Below are 17,179 nucleotides of genomic sequence, written 5' to 3'. Positions count from 1 at the left end.
ATGTTTCGGATTACTAGAACGAGTATCGGACTCTTTTCTGTTCGTGTTACGTGTTTTGCGCCTGGTGGGGTAATCCTATTGTCTGCTTGCAGCTTGGGCGTATTCTCTATATATGTTTGTACATGTATTAATGAATATATTATGTAATTGTAATGACAGAAATGCATAGATCAGTTATCGACCTCTTGAAGGTGTGACTTGACTCAAGAGAGTAATTTAAAGGGAATAACCCTGCACTTTAAAGGTGCTTGACCATCTTTTCATGCTTTCCAGCTGATGGAACTCAACCACCCACATCACTTTTCAGAATCAAGATCCCACACCAAGGGAACTTGTCATTTCAATAAAATATGTAAAACCCCTGAAATTTAACTTGTCCAGACAGTTTTTCAAATCGTAATCAATGAAATCAAAATAGGACCTTTAACTTATAAAAAGCACGGATTTGGGTACGTTGCTAATACTAATAATTTCACACTGTTTAGCTCAGTAAAATAAAGATAAATTTTAGAATAAAAAGAAGAATATAAGATGCAAATTCTCAGGTGGTACCGACTTGTCCCGTGAAATAATAAAATAGACTTAAAGATGGGTTTCCTTATTTTCATATAAATGAAAATACTAATACTTGAATAGGAAGTAGAGGTGTTCTAATGACTTGGAAAAATACCAGTTTGTCTCACATATTTTTTGGTTTATCCAGGCGTACATACATGGACATTTGTGATTGGTTAAAACTCTTAGTTATATGCAATAAGAACATAATGATATGATTAAGAATACATGATAATTCATTACAACCGCCAATCAATCAAATAGTTTGCCTAATTTCACACTAAAAAGGTAACCCATCTTTAAAACATAGCTGTGTCATAATGACCGCAATTAGCCACCATACTCAATGAAGATGTGTTCTTTTTTTCAGACTGCAATGCACCTTTAGGGTTAGAAAGTGAATCTATAAAAAATGAACAGATTAAAGCCTCCTCATTGAGTTTAGACCAATCTCTTTCCAAATTAAGATATGGATGCTGTGATGGTAAGCCCGTTTTATATTTCTTTTTATTACCACCAGTTACATTGCAACAAGTATCACGCCATGTATTTTCGGCTGTAAATCATTGGTATTTTATTCATTTGGCCCCCCCCCCCCCTTTTCTATTTCCACCATGGTGTTTTGCCCCTTTACAATTTCCACCCTAGTTTTTGTTTGTTGTCTACAGAGAGAACAGTTACGACATATTTTATTTCGTTCAACAATTCAACCGTAACAAAGAGTTGAACCCAATACCAATGACGATAGGCTACAGCCAGGCCTCTACAAAATTTAAACTCTTTTACAATAAGTTCACAATTTTATATAACACTAAAATGGGCAATTACTTAGCGATAATTTATGAATTTTGAATTCACAGATTTCTTGATCAAGATTTTGAGAAATTTCAATGAAAATTGTCACATTAATGTATATACTCTTAGTTTATATCTCTAACTTTACCAGGAACCACTTTGGTTCTGTTCGGCTGACTAACTGCCTGTAGAGTCCAAGTTCCCGCCATTTTGGTTTCAAGGTCACCTTTAACAAATATGTAATTCCTTTAATTGTTTAGACAGACCGGGATATTTTTTTTTTTAATTAAATGGATAAGCATTTTAGACTACATTTAATCTGAATTTGGTCTGAGAATCTCTGTCATGATCCATTTATTTCCGGTGTCTCTGAAATGCACCATCACTCAATCACCAACATTTTCGTGTTTCAAACAGTTATTTTATGTAATTTGTCCCCAATTGATGCATTCAAGCTACATATAGGGCCTACATGTATAAAGGACTATTGGCCAATCACAATATTGCAACTTAAAAATCTACAAGACAACTTTAGTCCTATACTATGTATTCTCACAAAGGAAATTATCAAAATTAGCATTGATTTGGTGCATTCTGAAAAATTTGGGGTCAAAAGTATCAAAATTATGTATTGAAATTTCTTAAAATTGCTTAAAATTAAAAGTGGGGGTACAAAATAGTTTTCTGGGAGTGAAAATTCCTACCTTGTACTGTACATCCACTGGTGCCACCACTGAAACATTTGCTAATACAGCTCAATTTCAGCTATTGTTTTCAAATGTTACCTTCTGTTCTATTTCAACTTTTGCTGATTCTTTTAGTTACCCTTTCTTTTCCCTTAAATTCTAAAACTTATTATAGAATAACATTAACCTGAATCTTTTATTTCAGGAGAATCATTTGCGGCATGGTGCCCTGCCGAAAATCAAAATGGTGAATGGGTGGAAGTGAGTTTCTATGGCCCAACATTGGTTTCTGGCATTAAATTACAAGCACCACAGTCAATTGAGGAAGTCACCAGCAATCTGACTAAATTTAGTGTGCAATTTGAGCTGGCAACCTCACCACCAGGTGTCCTGACAACATACATTGATGACAACAACCAGGTAAAGACTGCTGTTCATAATCAGGAGTGTATCTTGAAAATGCCTTAGGGGTGGGCCAAAGACGAGAGATGTCTTGACGAGCTGAAGTATCATGAGCTTCAGGGGTCTGTGGGCTGCTCTAAGCAAGTATGAATAATTAGAGGGCAAGGTTGAAGGTGTCCTTTATTGGCCACATAATTGTCAAGGGAGGCTATCAGAAATTTCTTCCACTGTGTTCAAAGATATAATTTTTAAAATTTTGGGCAATGGTCCCCCTGGCTCCTGATGGAAATGCCACGATTAATGCTGGATTTAAACACTTCTTTTTTGTGGCAGTGGAATAGCTCGGTCGATAGCAAGTTTGATTGCCGTCTGCTATGCAACTATGTTGTGGGGTCACATCCTTCTAAGGTGAAATGAATAACAATGTCTTGGTGAGTGCTTCCTAAAATTTACCTGGTGTCAATTTTCAATCCCTATCATCTATTTATTCATACATTGCAACAAATGTTGATGAATTGTTCAAAATATTTGAAAATCACTATTTTTCAGACTGTATTTGAGAGTCATTTGGATACAGAATCTAAGAGTAATCTAACATTTCCCAGTGTACTGATACGGAAGATTAGAATAGTTGTTGAAGAATTCAATGTTAATCCATGTTTTAGACTGGAAGTTTTGGGATGCAGTTCAACTGGTATGACCCTTTTATTACTGGCAAATTTAACTGTCCAAAAATACGATGAGAATGGTTTTCACCAGTTTAAACCTATTATCATTTTAAAGTTTGCAGAATTTTTAATCACAATTGGGTACATCTGCTATTGAAATGTCTTATAGCTGAAGAGTGTTTAAGTATACACTTTATATATTCATCAATTCAATGTCATTCTACTACTATTAGAACTGTTTTTCATATCATTACCATTAAAAAAGTGCCATGACCAAATTTTTGAATTAATTCTTTACAAAAATTGTAACAAATCTTAATTTATGCACTAAAACGGAGGACTGTTCTAAGTTTTCTAAGTTAGCTTTATTCAAAAGCAGTGGCGGAGCAGTCACTCGCCCGCCTCATAACCCAAAGGAATGTTTTTTTGGCAAAAATATCATAACTAGGTAGAAATTCAGGTAACCTCAGATACTTCGCCCCGCCACCCCCTCGGACTTAAACCTGGCTCCGCCACTGTGCAAAAGATAACTTAAGGTGTGGTATTTAATATGCTTTTAACTTCAAGATAAGGAAACTTGTACAATCATCTTTTAAATTTTTGATGTTCATATTGTTAAAATTTCTGCCCCTTTTCTTTTAATAGAGACTGTTGTACCAGTGGGTATAAAAGAACCTAAATTGAGATTAGATTACATTTCTGAGGATGATATAAAATTGGTATGTGAGACTACAGATCTACCGTCATTAAGCATACAATATCAAGTGACGTGGTTTCGTGATAATATCGCTATACAAACATCACTACTACCATCACTGTCTACATCACAAACTTTACAAGTTACCATCCAGGATTTCAAAAATCAAAAATCTGTAAGTTCACTTAGTGTAATATCTTATAACGGAAGTGATTATTATTTTTGAACACCTGTGTTTTTACATGTTTCCTATTACATAATAAAGCTTGTAAAAATATCATGGGTTCATTCAACCCTTCAACTTGGATTAAATTAGATCTTTCAATATTTTGTTTCATTCATATTATGTGGGTTATTTCATTGAATCAATTTTTTGAAAAGTTTGTGAAGATGTTCTCAAGAATAAAGTTATAAAAATTGTGATTAATATTGAGCTCCTCAATCTCAGAGAGGTACAGTGTTGAAAAAGCATCCCCTGTCCTGAATATTAAACATAAAACATGATTTAGGGAAATATATCACTTATATCGTAAGTTTTGACTCTATGTTTGCCTTAAATTAAATGAAAAACTGACTAGGGATTTAATGGACTGAATTTCCTTAAGGGGATTAGGGGGATGGAAAGTTGAGAAGCTCAATCACAGAAAAACATCAGGTGATTCCTAAGGGTCAGCATTAATTTGTCAATAAGGATTTTGAATTGGTCTTTATGTAAAATTTTTTCAGAAGTCATTGAGAAAAAATATTTTTTTTTCAAATTTCAGCATCAGTGTTCCATTAAAGCCTGTCATTCATTAGACTGCAGTAAGGATATATTTACAGACAAGGTTGAAAGCGATGTATTTATGCCTGGTGTTACAGTGAGTTGTTTTTCTCTCTTGTATCTGGAAATATTTCAATGAACCATTTACGCAAACTGGTGTTTTTTTTTTCGATAAACTGTTGTCACGTGATACTATGATGTCATAAAAGCACAATGATGTAATCTAAGATTTGTGGCAAATTCATGGAACGGATCATATAAAAAGGTGAAAATTGTGTTAATAAAAGTATCTGAATATAAATATAAGAATTAAACATTGGTTTCACTAGCATTATTTGTGTGTAAACACAGTTGATCACACCACAAACATACATCACATCACATTATCAACCAACGTTATCACCAAAGTTTAATTCTTAATTCAATATTAATGTAACCAAAATTAATTGTAATAATGTAGTCGTGCACATTCGAACTATCAAGCCAGGACAACTGGCTCCAATTTCTTAATGTGTTCCATCCCCAGCGTGTACATTTGGGAGAATCAAACCCTCCCTTTTCCAAAATCAAATCTGACAAAAATAGCAGTGGTAGAAAAAGTGTCCAATTTTCAAATTTATGTTTTATTTTGATGGTCCTTCCATTGATTTGTCATGTAGAAGGACAAAATTTGACATTTTATCATTGTGTTGTAGTTGGAAACTGAAGACAGTCTGCAAATTTGTGAAGGAGAACAGGGCAGCTTTAAGGTTGTGGGAAATGCACCACCAAGTTTCATATGTCTCATCAATAACTTGAAGGAAGATTGTCAGATTTACCTGCAGACAACTGTAGCAGACGACAATCCCGTCAGATGTACCAATGATAGAATTCTACCTCAAATCACTGTTCCATCTGCTTCATCCCAATCTCAATGCAAATGGACCTACAGCAACGAAAATTGGATGAGCCCAATAGAAATACCTGTCATGGCCAATCAAGATTTGTTAATTGATGGTACCAGAATGAGCTCTATCACTGTGACTGTAGTTCCTGGAGAATGTCTGTCATGCATGTCTAAATCAGCTCAAATGATCAAGGTAAGTGAAGGTGTTTTTAAAGCTCAAATTCAGTAACGCTCATACATCAGAATGGCAGCCTTTTTCACAATTCAAGAGCTTATCTCTTGCTGTCATAATGCACTTGGATTACAAGAGCCAACTTCAAAACAGCTATCATGAAAGTGGGTATTAAATTAAAAGTGAGGACACCAGTGTCCATCTCAGCTAACAGGAATACAAATTAGAACTTTGCTCTCTTCAAAAGCCCTGGAGCACAGTAGTTTAGAGCATTGAAACATTACATAACGTCATTTGCTTGGTTAATTACGTCAAACAAATGCTGGTTGTGGATTCTAATCTTGGTTAACATGTGAAAGTCTGGTGGTGCCCTTAAATAATTCATTTGTAAGTAAATGGATTATCTGTGAAAGATCAATTCAAAAAGGTTTGACCAAGGACCAGGTGAGCCTATTCTCTGCTTTGAAAGATAAGTGGACTTGTATGAAAATTTTATTTACAGGTGGAAACTTGTGATAAAGATGAAATATCTGTATGTAAATCATTACCTACTGGACATATTACAACTTTCGATAATGTGTAAGTTTTTAATACATGATATCCAAGCAATATCTAATATTTGACTTAAATATAACCGTGTGTTATATTTCTTTTCCATCGATGGCCTATCTAAGCATTAAGGAATAATTAAAGAAGAAAATCTTATATCCCAGTCACCCTTATGTCCATGGAATATGTTAGCCTAATATCTATGCAAATTTGATATATAATGTTACATCTGCAGTAGAATTTATTCAAAGTAGTATCTTATACTGAACAAATGACTTATGTTTGAGGAATAGTTAAAGGGACAGGTGCACCATTATTTGGGTTGATTTTAGTCTTGAATATATATGTAAATAGTCTTCAGTAGAACTAGAAATGTATCAAAATAGGAGTTTCACTTTCTATTTCTATATATGTAATTCTATATATCACAGAGTATCTTAAATTGACAAGTCGTCATTTTAACATTCAAACGCAGATAATTCTGGACACCCATGGATTTGAAGGCTCAAATTTCGACGGTGAGCTGTGCACACTATTACTGATTAGCTCAGCTAAAAAATTCCAGTTTCTGAGACTAAGTTTGATTGGTCAAAAAATGGCCCACCTGTCCCTTTAAATCAATTACATATGCAACCAATATGATTTTGACTTGGAATCTGTTTTAAAGGGTTTACACCAGTCAGTTAAATGGTGAACAAATTTTATACCAGAGTAAAGAGATGCCATATTCAGTGAGTACTTATTTTCATGTGCTTAATGACCGAAAGTGGTGATGATGTTGTGCTTTCGTTGATGCTTTGTGTTGTGGTTAGGAAAAAATGATGCTTTGTTCTTTTAGGATCTTGTGTTAAATACAGAATGTGATGATGTTGATGATGCTGCTGTGTGCTGTTGTGCTTTTGTGCTGTTGTGCTGTTGTTGCTGTTCTTATCACAATTTTCTTCTTTCAGGTTCATGTGTTTTTCATACAGAATGTGGTGGTGTTGTTAATGTTATGTGTAGTTGTGTAATTGTTGTTAGATCAATTGATGTTTTCTTCTTTCAGGTTCATGTGTTTAATACAGAATGTGATGGTGTTGCTGATGCTGTGTGTAGTTGTGCTGTTGCCATCAGATCAAATGATGATGTTGTAGTTATCAGTGGCTGCAAGGGTAATGACCATTTAGAAGTTGACATGTATTTGAATGGTGATCTTGAACCAGATACCACTATTTATAGTTTTAACAGTGGCAGAGAATATGAGGTAAGAAAAACTCTTACCACCACATATGGACATTTCTGAACATACATTTAGCTTTTTAACCAATTGTTGCAACAAATGTTAAAGGGATAGTAAAGAGGTTTTATAAACTTTTTATGTGTATCGGGGACACTGATACTATCAACTTTCACCCTTCCAATTATCATTCTGACGTCTGTGTTCTTGCAATTTCACTAAAACTAACGTGCTTTATGACGTCACTAAAGGGGAGCTGCCAGAAGCTACATGGAATGGTGCAAATTGAAGCTATCAGTGTCCCTGATACACATAAGAATCTAGAAAATCTTTTTACAATCCCTTTAAAATGAAAACAACTATGCTTGACTTGAAAAAAAAGACTGAAATTGTACAAGGACCAAAAACATCATGGAGTCTGATCTTCCGATGCATGGCCCTCTTGTCAGTGACTTTTCTTATTGGGTTAAGAATAAAATGTGTCAGCTAAATATCCAACTCTGCTGCTGTGATGATGAGTTTTCTACACTAAATGCATGTTTTTTTGTTGAGGAGAGCTCATCTTATGTTTTGGAGAGGATCTTTCGATGAAAAATCTTCATGGATTTGGCTAGTATAGAGATTTGAGTAACTTTCAATATTTGGAGCAAAGCAATATTTTTGACAGAGAATTAAAATGATATTTTCAGGTATATTTACCAACTGGAACAGAAGTTAGTGTTAAACAATTCAATGATTTCATCAGTGTGTGGATTTACTCTTCTCCATTAGATTTCAACAACACACTAGGTGAGCTTCTTTTAAATATTGTATACAATAATACATTAGGCCATACAAAATAAATAGTCTGTTTTACAGGCCCAAAAATGCCTGATTGTTGCCTTAATATTAAATGCACATTAAATTTGTGGTAATAGATAATAACTGCTTTTGCTCACTCCGATTTATTCCAGTTGAAAATCTAAAAACGCGCTTAGAAATAATAAATTTGCCCTTTCGCCCTGATTTTTTAAAAAAGGCCTGTAAAACAGACTATTTATTTTGTATGGCCTTACTGTTTTGATATGTATATGGTATATAGCTATTGAAAACCTAATCTCTATGGTGTCTGAAACTGGCCTTATGGATTTGATGCCAAAAGCACATTTTGGTCTTTTACTTGAATCAGAAAATAAACTGCACTTAATATGAAGCTACACATTGATCTACAACAAATTGAATGAGTTAAATAAGAGTAAATGTGTTGACCGTGCTCTACAGGAGAAATGTTACCCAATTGCGCACTCCATGATATGATTTGCAATAAATTGCAAAGCCATAGACTGTAGTACTCCATCTCATTTCATTTGTACTATATTTTTGTAGGTTTATGTGGATTATATGATAATTCTGATAGTAATGAGTATATTAAACAAGATGGTGTAATGGTCAATGACAATGTCAACAATGACTTCTCTAAAACATGGAGGTAAGTTTATTTTTATATTGATAAATCTATTGAGAGAAAATGATTCACCATGTGTCCATAAGTAATTGAGAAATATTTTTATTTGTTTATGTGTCACTGGTAACAATAAATGACAAAATTTCTTTTAAGACCAAAATTACAGATTTCTAAACAGACCTGACTGTCCAATCAGTAGGAGTTGAAACCCATGCTTTTTTGTGATAAAAATTGTAAAAATTGTTCTTATCATTTTAACAGAGTTGATCGTAAGGATACTATATTTTATGGTATTTGTCCTGATCAAATGACGTCTGCTCCTAAAGATGTAAGAGAGAGTTGTGAATGTAGATCAGCAGATAGTACACGATGTCATTCATCTCATGTTTTAACATGTCCTGCATTAAAAGCCTATTTTCCGGGTAAGTGGTGTTTGGTTATATTTTAATTACCACCTTTGCATTTCAAGGCTTGCTGTCAGAAACATCTTCAACAATAGAATATAGTTATCTAAATATTTCATTCAAATATGATAGAGCTCAATTACAGCTGTTCATAGCACTTTTACGATTGAAAATGTGATGTTTTTTCAAGTACATGTACATGCATTTAAGATAATAGTATAATAAATATTTATTTTACATGGGTCAGAATGAAGTCCAATACACCAAGGTGCCAATGTCCTGTCTAACGTATGATCTGTAAAGCCTGAAAGTTTATTCCATATATAGCAATTTTGTAATAATTTTGATAGCATTGCATCAAATTGTTGTTGTATTCCAGATTATGAAGTAACGTCTGATCTTGTAAAATATACTGCGTCTGCTCCTGTAAATTGTCTGATGGGGGTACAAGTTATTGATGAATATATACAGAAACCTGACCCTGTTAATGTAAGTACTATAAGCTCTTTTGAATTTGACTGGAATTTTTGTTATCAGCTCAAAATATGTTAAAACACATGACCTGAACTTGGTTCAAAATCTTAAAGTTGGATGTCTTTGCTCTCCTAAATTATGTATTTCTTCAAATCTTACAACTAGACTCCATATATCAAACTATAATGATTGCTGAATATTAGTATTTTGTATGCTTCTGCAAGTGCTGTCTATTTTTCTTTCTAGGTACCAGTCTGGAGAAATGGATGGAATGAAGCTAATGCTACAGAATTTTGTCAGACAATCAGCAATTCTAAGATTTCCACAATTTGTAACAGTGTGGTTCAAAATTATACAGATGATGAATTGACTAACTGTATCAACAACATTAAGGTAGGCCTACTCTTTCATTTTCCTAAATGGCCTTTTCTTGTTTAAGTGTCTAAGGTGCAGATTTGTAATCAATAAGGAAAAGCTCTCCAATGTAATTTTTCTTAATTGGAAACTTCTTGTATTCAGTTTATTCAAATGGGAAAAAAATATTGTGGTCCTTTGTATTGAACATCTCTTTTTGGAAGTAATGCAAAAATGTCCAAATTTACGATTTGACTTTTTGAAAATTTCCACTCTTCTACACTGTGCATTGATGTAGCTTGTATTTTTTTCAGTGTGTGGACTTTTGGATTTCTATTATAAAATCTTGGTTTTCTCTTGGTAATGTTATTATTATTTCTATTTTAGTATACAGGTGACAGGACATTCTTTAGATTATTAGAAGATGGTTTGGAAGAAAGATGTTCAAAACAAATCTATAAAAATCTGACCAATTTAGTGCCAGACTCTACCATTAATTCACTCTGCCCGAACAGTTGTAGTAATAATGGAAATTGCATAAATGGTAAGAATTTGATATCTTATTTAAGCTTTAGGTTTGGTTGATGCGTAAATTTATCCTTGAGGAAGCATCTTCCAAAAATATTTGGAAATACTTAGTTTAATGATTTTATTAAAACACATTACTCAGTAATCAGACCTTATAATAGTAGAAAATTGATAGTGAGTTGTATTTAAAACTACTCAGTATAATTATTTGATTAATGAACACTACTCAGTAATCAAACATAATAATAGTAGAAAATTGATGGTGAGTTGAATTTAAAACTACCCAATTTAATGATTTGATTAAAGAACACTACTCAGTAATCAAACTCAATAGTAGAATAGTAATAGTGAGTTGTATTTAAAACTACTCAATTCAATGATTTGATTAATGAGTACTACTCAGTAATTATACCTAATAATAATAGAAAATTGAGAGTGAGTTGTATATAAAACTACTCAATTTAATGATTTGATTAATGAACACTATTCAGTAATCAAACCTGATAATGGAAGACAATTGCTGGGGAGTTGTATTCAAAACTACTCAGTTTAATGATTTGATTAAAGAACTCTACTCAGTAATCAAAGATAACAATGTAAGTAATAATAGAGTTAAAATGGCTGGGCCCTGTTTATATACCCTCCCTACTCCTTGACAAATAATAAGTTTTAACAAGTTATTTGCATTTTTTTCCCCCTAAAAATATTTTGAATATTTTCGAACTGCTTGGTTTATTTTTTTCAGGAATTTGTTATTGTGCTGGTTTTATTGGTGATGATTGTTCTGTGAAAGCCAAGGACAAACCTGTAATAACAAGATTGAACAATGATGGACTTTGTAACACTAGAAACCAACCATGTGATTCTGTTGTCGTAGAAGGCTACCATTTTGTTAAGGGTACCAACTTTAAATGTCAATTCAAGAAAATTGAGGTAAATTAGATAATGAAGTTTGATTTCATTTACTTTATTTCTCTGGATTGCATCAAACAAATCGGAACTTGTCACTTTTAGTCATCTTTCCTTGTTGAAATAGCTGTACATAGATGCGAACGATTCAGGAAAGCATTTTTGACAAGGTATCTTTGGTAGACAGATCCTTTACATTGTTATATTTTGAAACCTTAGCACTTTTCTGTTACAGCCTGACTTAATGATCTCATAAATGATTAGTTATATTACAAATTCATTCAAATTTCCAAAAAACTGTATCTTTAAATATTCTTTTTTCTAAAATAGGTGAATGCCACACATTATAGTAGTATTGGTGAATGGATAGATAGTACCGATATAGAATATATTAATATTGGTTTGGTATCCTGTTCATTACCTAAAGCTGGTTACTATATGATACGTGCCTCCAATAATGGACTGGACTACAGTAATGAAGTTTTCTACTTCGCCAATGATAGAGATTGTTACAATTGTAATACCACCGAAGGAACTTGTGCTCAAAGGGTAAATACAACTTTCATATTTTTTGCTTAACAAATTAATAATATGTTGGTTTTTGCTGGACATTAATTATGGCCTACTTTGAAGTAACTGGGGTTAGTTGTAAAATGATAATTATGTTGGGTGTATTTATGTTTGTATGCAGTATGTGAATTTTAACATCCCACAGAATGTTAAATATGAATTTTGTGTTGGTTATTTAGGATAATGTATGATGTGATATCTTGTGTTGGTTATTTAGGATAATGTATGGTGGGATATCTTGTGTTGGTTATTTAGGATAATGTATGATGGATATCTTGTGTTGGTTATTTAGGATAATGTATGATGTGATATCATGTGTTGGTTATTTAGGATAATGTATGATGTGATATCTCTATGAATTTTGTATTTAGGATAACAATAACATATGATATCATATATTGTGTTTGTCATTTTAGGATAATGAATGTATCATTGATGAAAAGTGTCATTTTGTGTTTGTTGTTTAGGATAACATATAATATTTGTGTTTGTTGTATGATAATGAATGTATCATAGATGGAAAGTGTTATTTTGTGTTTGTTGTTTAGGATAACATATAATATTTGTGTTTGTTGTAGGATAATAAATGTATCATTGATGAAAAGTGTCATTTTGTGTTTGTTGTTTAGGATAACATATAATATTTGTGTTTGTTGTAGGATGTATTATAGGTGGAAAGTGTTATTTTGTGTTTGTGGTTCAGGATATCATGATATTATGATATATTGTGTTTGTTATTGTAGGATAATGTATGTATTATTGATGGAAAGTGTTATTTTGAGAATGTATTTAATGATAGGAATCATACATTGATATGTAAACCTGATAAAGACGCAGATGGTTGGACATACACAGATTGTAAGTTAATTCATCAGTTTGCTTTAGCTCCATGTATGGTCATTTTGAGTTTTTACATCCTACTCTTCTGCACCTGGTTGAGCTAATTGAAGATGGCCATTGCCAAGCAGTGTGCAATGACGGAAAAAAAAAGATTTCCAAACGTACAGGGTTCTTTAACGTACACAGCCTGTAGCACACAGGGCTTCGGTTTATTGCTCCATCCAAACGGCTAGAGACCTTTTCCATGTCAGCGCCACTGAACTGCATCACTGACAACGGAAACCCAGTAGAAAAATCCAAAGGTACTATCTAAACAAATGGACCTTCAGGTTAGCAAGCAAGGGTCTAACTCACTTAGCCATTGGGTTAGAATATAGATTGTTTGATAATCATATTCTTTTTGATTTCAGCACCATGCATAGAGAGTACCGCAACATGGAATACAACAGAATCTCGGGCCATTGGTTTCCATAACCATAAAACCTATAACAATGTCGTTGATCTTGAAGCTTGTCAGAAACTTTGTGCTGGAGAACTGGAGTTTTCATGTAGGTCTGTGGACTACAATACAGAAAACCAGAGTTGTCATCTTTCTAAATATAGAAGAACAGACGTACAATCATATTACTCAAACTTTGGCTCAAATATAACAAACTCTGAATGGAATTGTGAAAAAGGTAACTGTAAATAGCTTGAACCCATATCATAAACTCAAGTCTTAGTGAGAAATTGTCTTTCTAGACTAGAAATATCAAGACTGTATTGTTTCCTCTGAAACTACGTGGGATATAAAGATAAGAATTTGACCTTTCATCATTGTGATCTTTTTTCAAAATATAAGTGAATATGCACATGGTTGCAAAGAAAATATTGGTCATAATGACCACTTTGATTATTGGTAACCACACGCAAATGATAATTGCTATGGTGTGAGGACCTTGAGCTTCATCAGCTAGTTAAGTAGAATTTTCTTTATATTTGCTTACCTTTCCCTTTTCAGAACATTGTTCTGGCTTGAAAGTGGAATGGAAGATGAAATCTGCTTTAGTGCCAAAGAAGTCTAATTTTACGGAAATAGCTGATGTATGGTCCTATGATGTATGCCGATTAAGATGTCTTGCCATGGAAACATGCACCTATGTGATACATAATGCTATGAGAGGACTTTGTTTATGGTCTACAGATGAGATCAGTGAAGACCAGGAAATGGTTTCAGCACCAGGATGGAGTTACCATCTGATAGAATGTAAACCTGGTAAGATTTCCAGTTGTCCAATAGCTATCTTAACAAATTATGATTTGTAGGCAGAAGTGTTGTTTCTCTTAGATAATCATTTAAATTTAATGGTCTAGAGCTGAACCCGATTTGATCAATTTATTGAAGCTATTTATATCAACCAATCACGTATCTTGAAAATACTTAATAAATAATTATAATGGTTTTTTGATACCTACGCTCGATAGAAAACCTAAATATTACCTAATTCATTAGCATAGTATATACTTATAATGTTCATTTGTTTAAAATTAAAACCCATAAGGATGACATTGCAGAAAACTCTCCCAAAAGTTCTTGTACACAATATGGTTGAATTAATGTCACTCAAATTTAATTGGAATTGATAAAAATAATATTCTCTCTAGTTGCGTCCTTGAAATTGTATACCCAAAACCATGTCAAAAAATGTTTCAGGTTCACCTAGTGATAGAGAAGGACCTTCAGTATCGTCTGCTAAAATTATACCAACGTTCAATGGTGTTGGTAATAAAGATCAGTATGAATGTCAATATAGTGAAGTGGTCAGTAATAATAAACGCTTTGTTCGATTTGATATTTTATGGAATTTCAATGGACAATGGATCTATGAGAACACTAAAGAGGATAATGTTACTGAATCATATTTACCTGAAAAATATATTGACAAAGTGGTATATGGCACCAAGGTATGTTTGTGGTTTTATTAACATTTCTTGCTTTGAAGATTCTTCTTTCAATAACATACTCGTTAAGATCTATTTGCTGTGAAGCTGTCCTCTACCTATTAATGGTTACCAGATGACCACAAATCTGCTAATGTGCAGACACAGGAACAATCTTGGTTGCCAATTTTTGTCACTGACTTGAATCTTGAGAAAAATCTCGCATGTGCCTGCACTTCCACGACAAGATTATCTCAAAACATGTCTGATAATTGTGAACGATTATTTTATTGTCTGCAAGACAGCGTCAACATCCAATCAGATTCAATTTTCTTTCAATTGCAAGAAAAAAAATATGTGGAAACTACGACTGGAGATTTTTGTCTCCTTGTGTGCCCTGAGCCGGTCTGTGAAACTCTTAAAAAGACTCCAGTTGGTGAAAAAACAAGTAGATTAGCATTCCCGCAAAATGTTCTGAATGGGGTGTTTTTGTGATATTGCAGCCATGTCACTTTTCTTGAACACTTAATCGTCTTGGCTTTCCTTTCGATTCCCCATAAAACTGATAATATTTCTTTCTTCAGATAATGTGTGCTGTCAGTGTGTGTTACTATGACAACTGTGAAGATACCAGAAGTACACTAGCTGTATCAGATGCATATGAAATTGGAATATTGGTAAGGAAACTGATGTTGATAACCATTTCTTCTTTATCGGAATATCAGAAAAAACTAGATGAATCATCACGTTCCAGAATAATATGGGCAAAGCAAAAAGTGTTTCTAGGAACATTTGGCTTTGTCCTTCATTTTCATGGTTAATGATCCACGATTGCTATATCATTGATCTTGAATATGTTCTACACTTCAGGTGTCCACAAATGAAGATCTTGTCTTACGGGAAGGAGAAGAAGGAGAGAATATTCAACTTCATGCTACAGCTCCACCATATATTCTATGTCGAGAGAAAGGAGTCAGTAATATGACCGTCTGCAAAGTTAAACTGACTATTAAAGCAGAAGACAATGGAAAACTGGATTGTCCTGGAGGTTACAAAGTAGCGCAAACTGCCATCAGAATAACCAATGATAAAGATGAAGAAATGTCTGTCTGCAACATGGAACTGACCAATTCTGACTGGCAGAACATGTATAACATCAACATCAAAGCAGCAACAGACAATAAATATGATGGTGATGCTATTGGTAGTTTGAATATTAGTGCTCATTATATGGTGGAAGAGAAATCAGAAGTCACTGAAGCACTTATCGAAAGCAAAGTGAGATATATTTTTTGCTTATTCTTAAATTCTACATTTGTATATCTTTGATGCATTCAGATTTTTTGAGAGCTGGTCCGTTTAGACTTTGCATATAATGAAGGTTAATTGACGCTAAAAATGCACATATTTGTTTGAAAATGTCATGAAGAAACTTTCACTACAGATGGTCCTTGAGGCATCAATCAGTCAAAAATATTTTAATTTTACATATTGACATCCTGAAACTCTGCAATACAAATGATTTTGGACATCAGGGCTAGTGTTCTCAAGTTGTGATCTGTTGCAATTGAAGGGAAATATAGAAATAGCTGATGACATGTTCAATCAAGCTGGGATGGATTAAGCAAAGCATTTGCATTGAAACTGTTCATTTAGTTTTTCACAAAGTATCTTAATTTTTAGTTAACCATTGTGGATGTAGACAGAAGTGCTGTATGTTTCTCTGTGAATGATCCTCATATGACAACTTTTGATAGTAGGTGAGGATAACATCATTAACATCTATATGTATTATATCAAGAACTATTAATATACTGATATATATAAATGCTTAAAGTGAGAGTATGTACCATTTTACTTGGTATATTAAGAAAAAAAAGTAATACACCAATTAAAATCTTAAATACATTACATTAATTTAAAAACCCAAATTCGCTACCCACTTTCCCACTATTGATATCGATATATTATGACCATTTGGAGATGGTACTTAAGAATTATCACGTGACAAACTGAATAAATGATGGAGTAATTTATGTATGTTTGTGGCGTGGTCAACTACATTAACACACAAATAATGCTAGTAAGACCAACGTTTAATTCTTATATTTATATTCAGATACTTTTATTAACACAATTTTCACCTTTTTATATGATCCATGAATTTGCCACAAATCTTAGATTACGTCAATGTTTTACATTGACGACATCATAGTATCACGTGACAAACTACAGTTTATCCAAAAATAAATGCCAGTTTGCGTAATTGGTTCATTGAAGGGAGTTATAGTAGAAATGAAAATATTTCGTGATAATTTCTGTTTTTATGAAGTTGATACACACTTCC

At 33.2% G+C, this 17,179-nt stretch overlaps 1 protein-coding gene across 1 annotated transcript in view; it reads left to right on the top strand.

Annotated features, from left to right (window-relative positions):
• Window positions 1–17,179, top strand: part of LOTGIDRAFT_166089 (hypothetical protein) — a gene marked incomplete at both ends in the record, with an annotated part of 39,498 nt that continues 22,319 nt past the window's right edge. Inside the window, 25 exons of the mRNA XM_009063154.1 lie at window positions 1–64; window positions 926–1,039; window positions 2,242–2,456; window positions 2,988–3,132; window positions 3,752–3,978; window positions 4,568–4,663; window positions 5,262–5,645; window positions 6,127–6,203; window positions 6,841–6,904; window positions 7,219–7,416; window positions 8,079–8,178; window positions 8,755–8,857; window positions 9,095–9,255; window positions 9,617–9,726; window positions 9,958–10,104; window positions 10,453–10,609; window positions 11,339–11,526; window positions 11,833–12,051; window positions 12,816–12,930; window positions 13,323–13,589; window positions 13,913–14,167; window positions 14,606–14,856; window positions 15,417–15,509; window positions 15,703–16,110; window positions 16,516–16,592. Of these exons, the coding sequence (XP_009061402.1) occupies window positions 1–64; window positions 926–1,039; window positions 2,242–2,456; window positions 2,988–3,132; window positions 3,752–3,978; window positions 4,568–4,663; window positions 5,262–5,645; window positions 6,127–6,203; window positions 6,841–6,904; window positions 7,219–7,416; window positions 8,079–8,178; window positions 8,755–8,857; window positions 9,095–9,255; window positions 9,617–9,726; window positions 9,958–10,104; window positions 10,453–10,609; window positions 11,339–11,526; window positions 11,833–12,051; window positions 12,816–12,930; window positions 13,323–13,589; window positions 13,913–14,167; window positions 14,606–14,856; window positions 15,417–15,509; window positions 15,703–16,110; window positions 16,516–16,592 (4,235 nt within the window). The remainder of the gene's footprint in view (window positions 65–925; window positions 1,040–2,241; window positions 2,457–2,987; window positions 3,133–3,751; window positions 3,979–4,567; window positions 4,664–5,261; window positions 5,646–6,126; window positions 6,204–6,840; window positions 6,905–7,218; window positions 7,417–8,078; window positions 8,179–8,754; window positions 8,858–9,094; window positions 9,256–9,616; window positions 9,727–9,957; window positions 10,105–10,452; window positions 10,610–11,338; window positions 11,527–11,832; window positions 12,052–12,815; window positions 12,931–13,322; window positions 13,590–13,912; window positions 14,168–14,605; window positions 14,857–15,416; window positions 15,510–15,702; window positions 16,111–16,515; window positions 16,593–17,179) is intronic.

The sequence above is a fragment of the Lottia gigantea genome (assembly GCF_000327385.1).
Source record: "Lottia gigantea unplaced genomic scaffold LOTGIsca_56, whole genome shotgun sequence".
Lineage (NCBI taxonomy): Eukaryota > Metazoa > Mollusca > Gastropoda > Lottiidae > Lottia > Lottia gigantea.
This window is presented reverse-complemented; position numbering and strand designations above follow the sequence as displayed.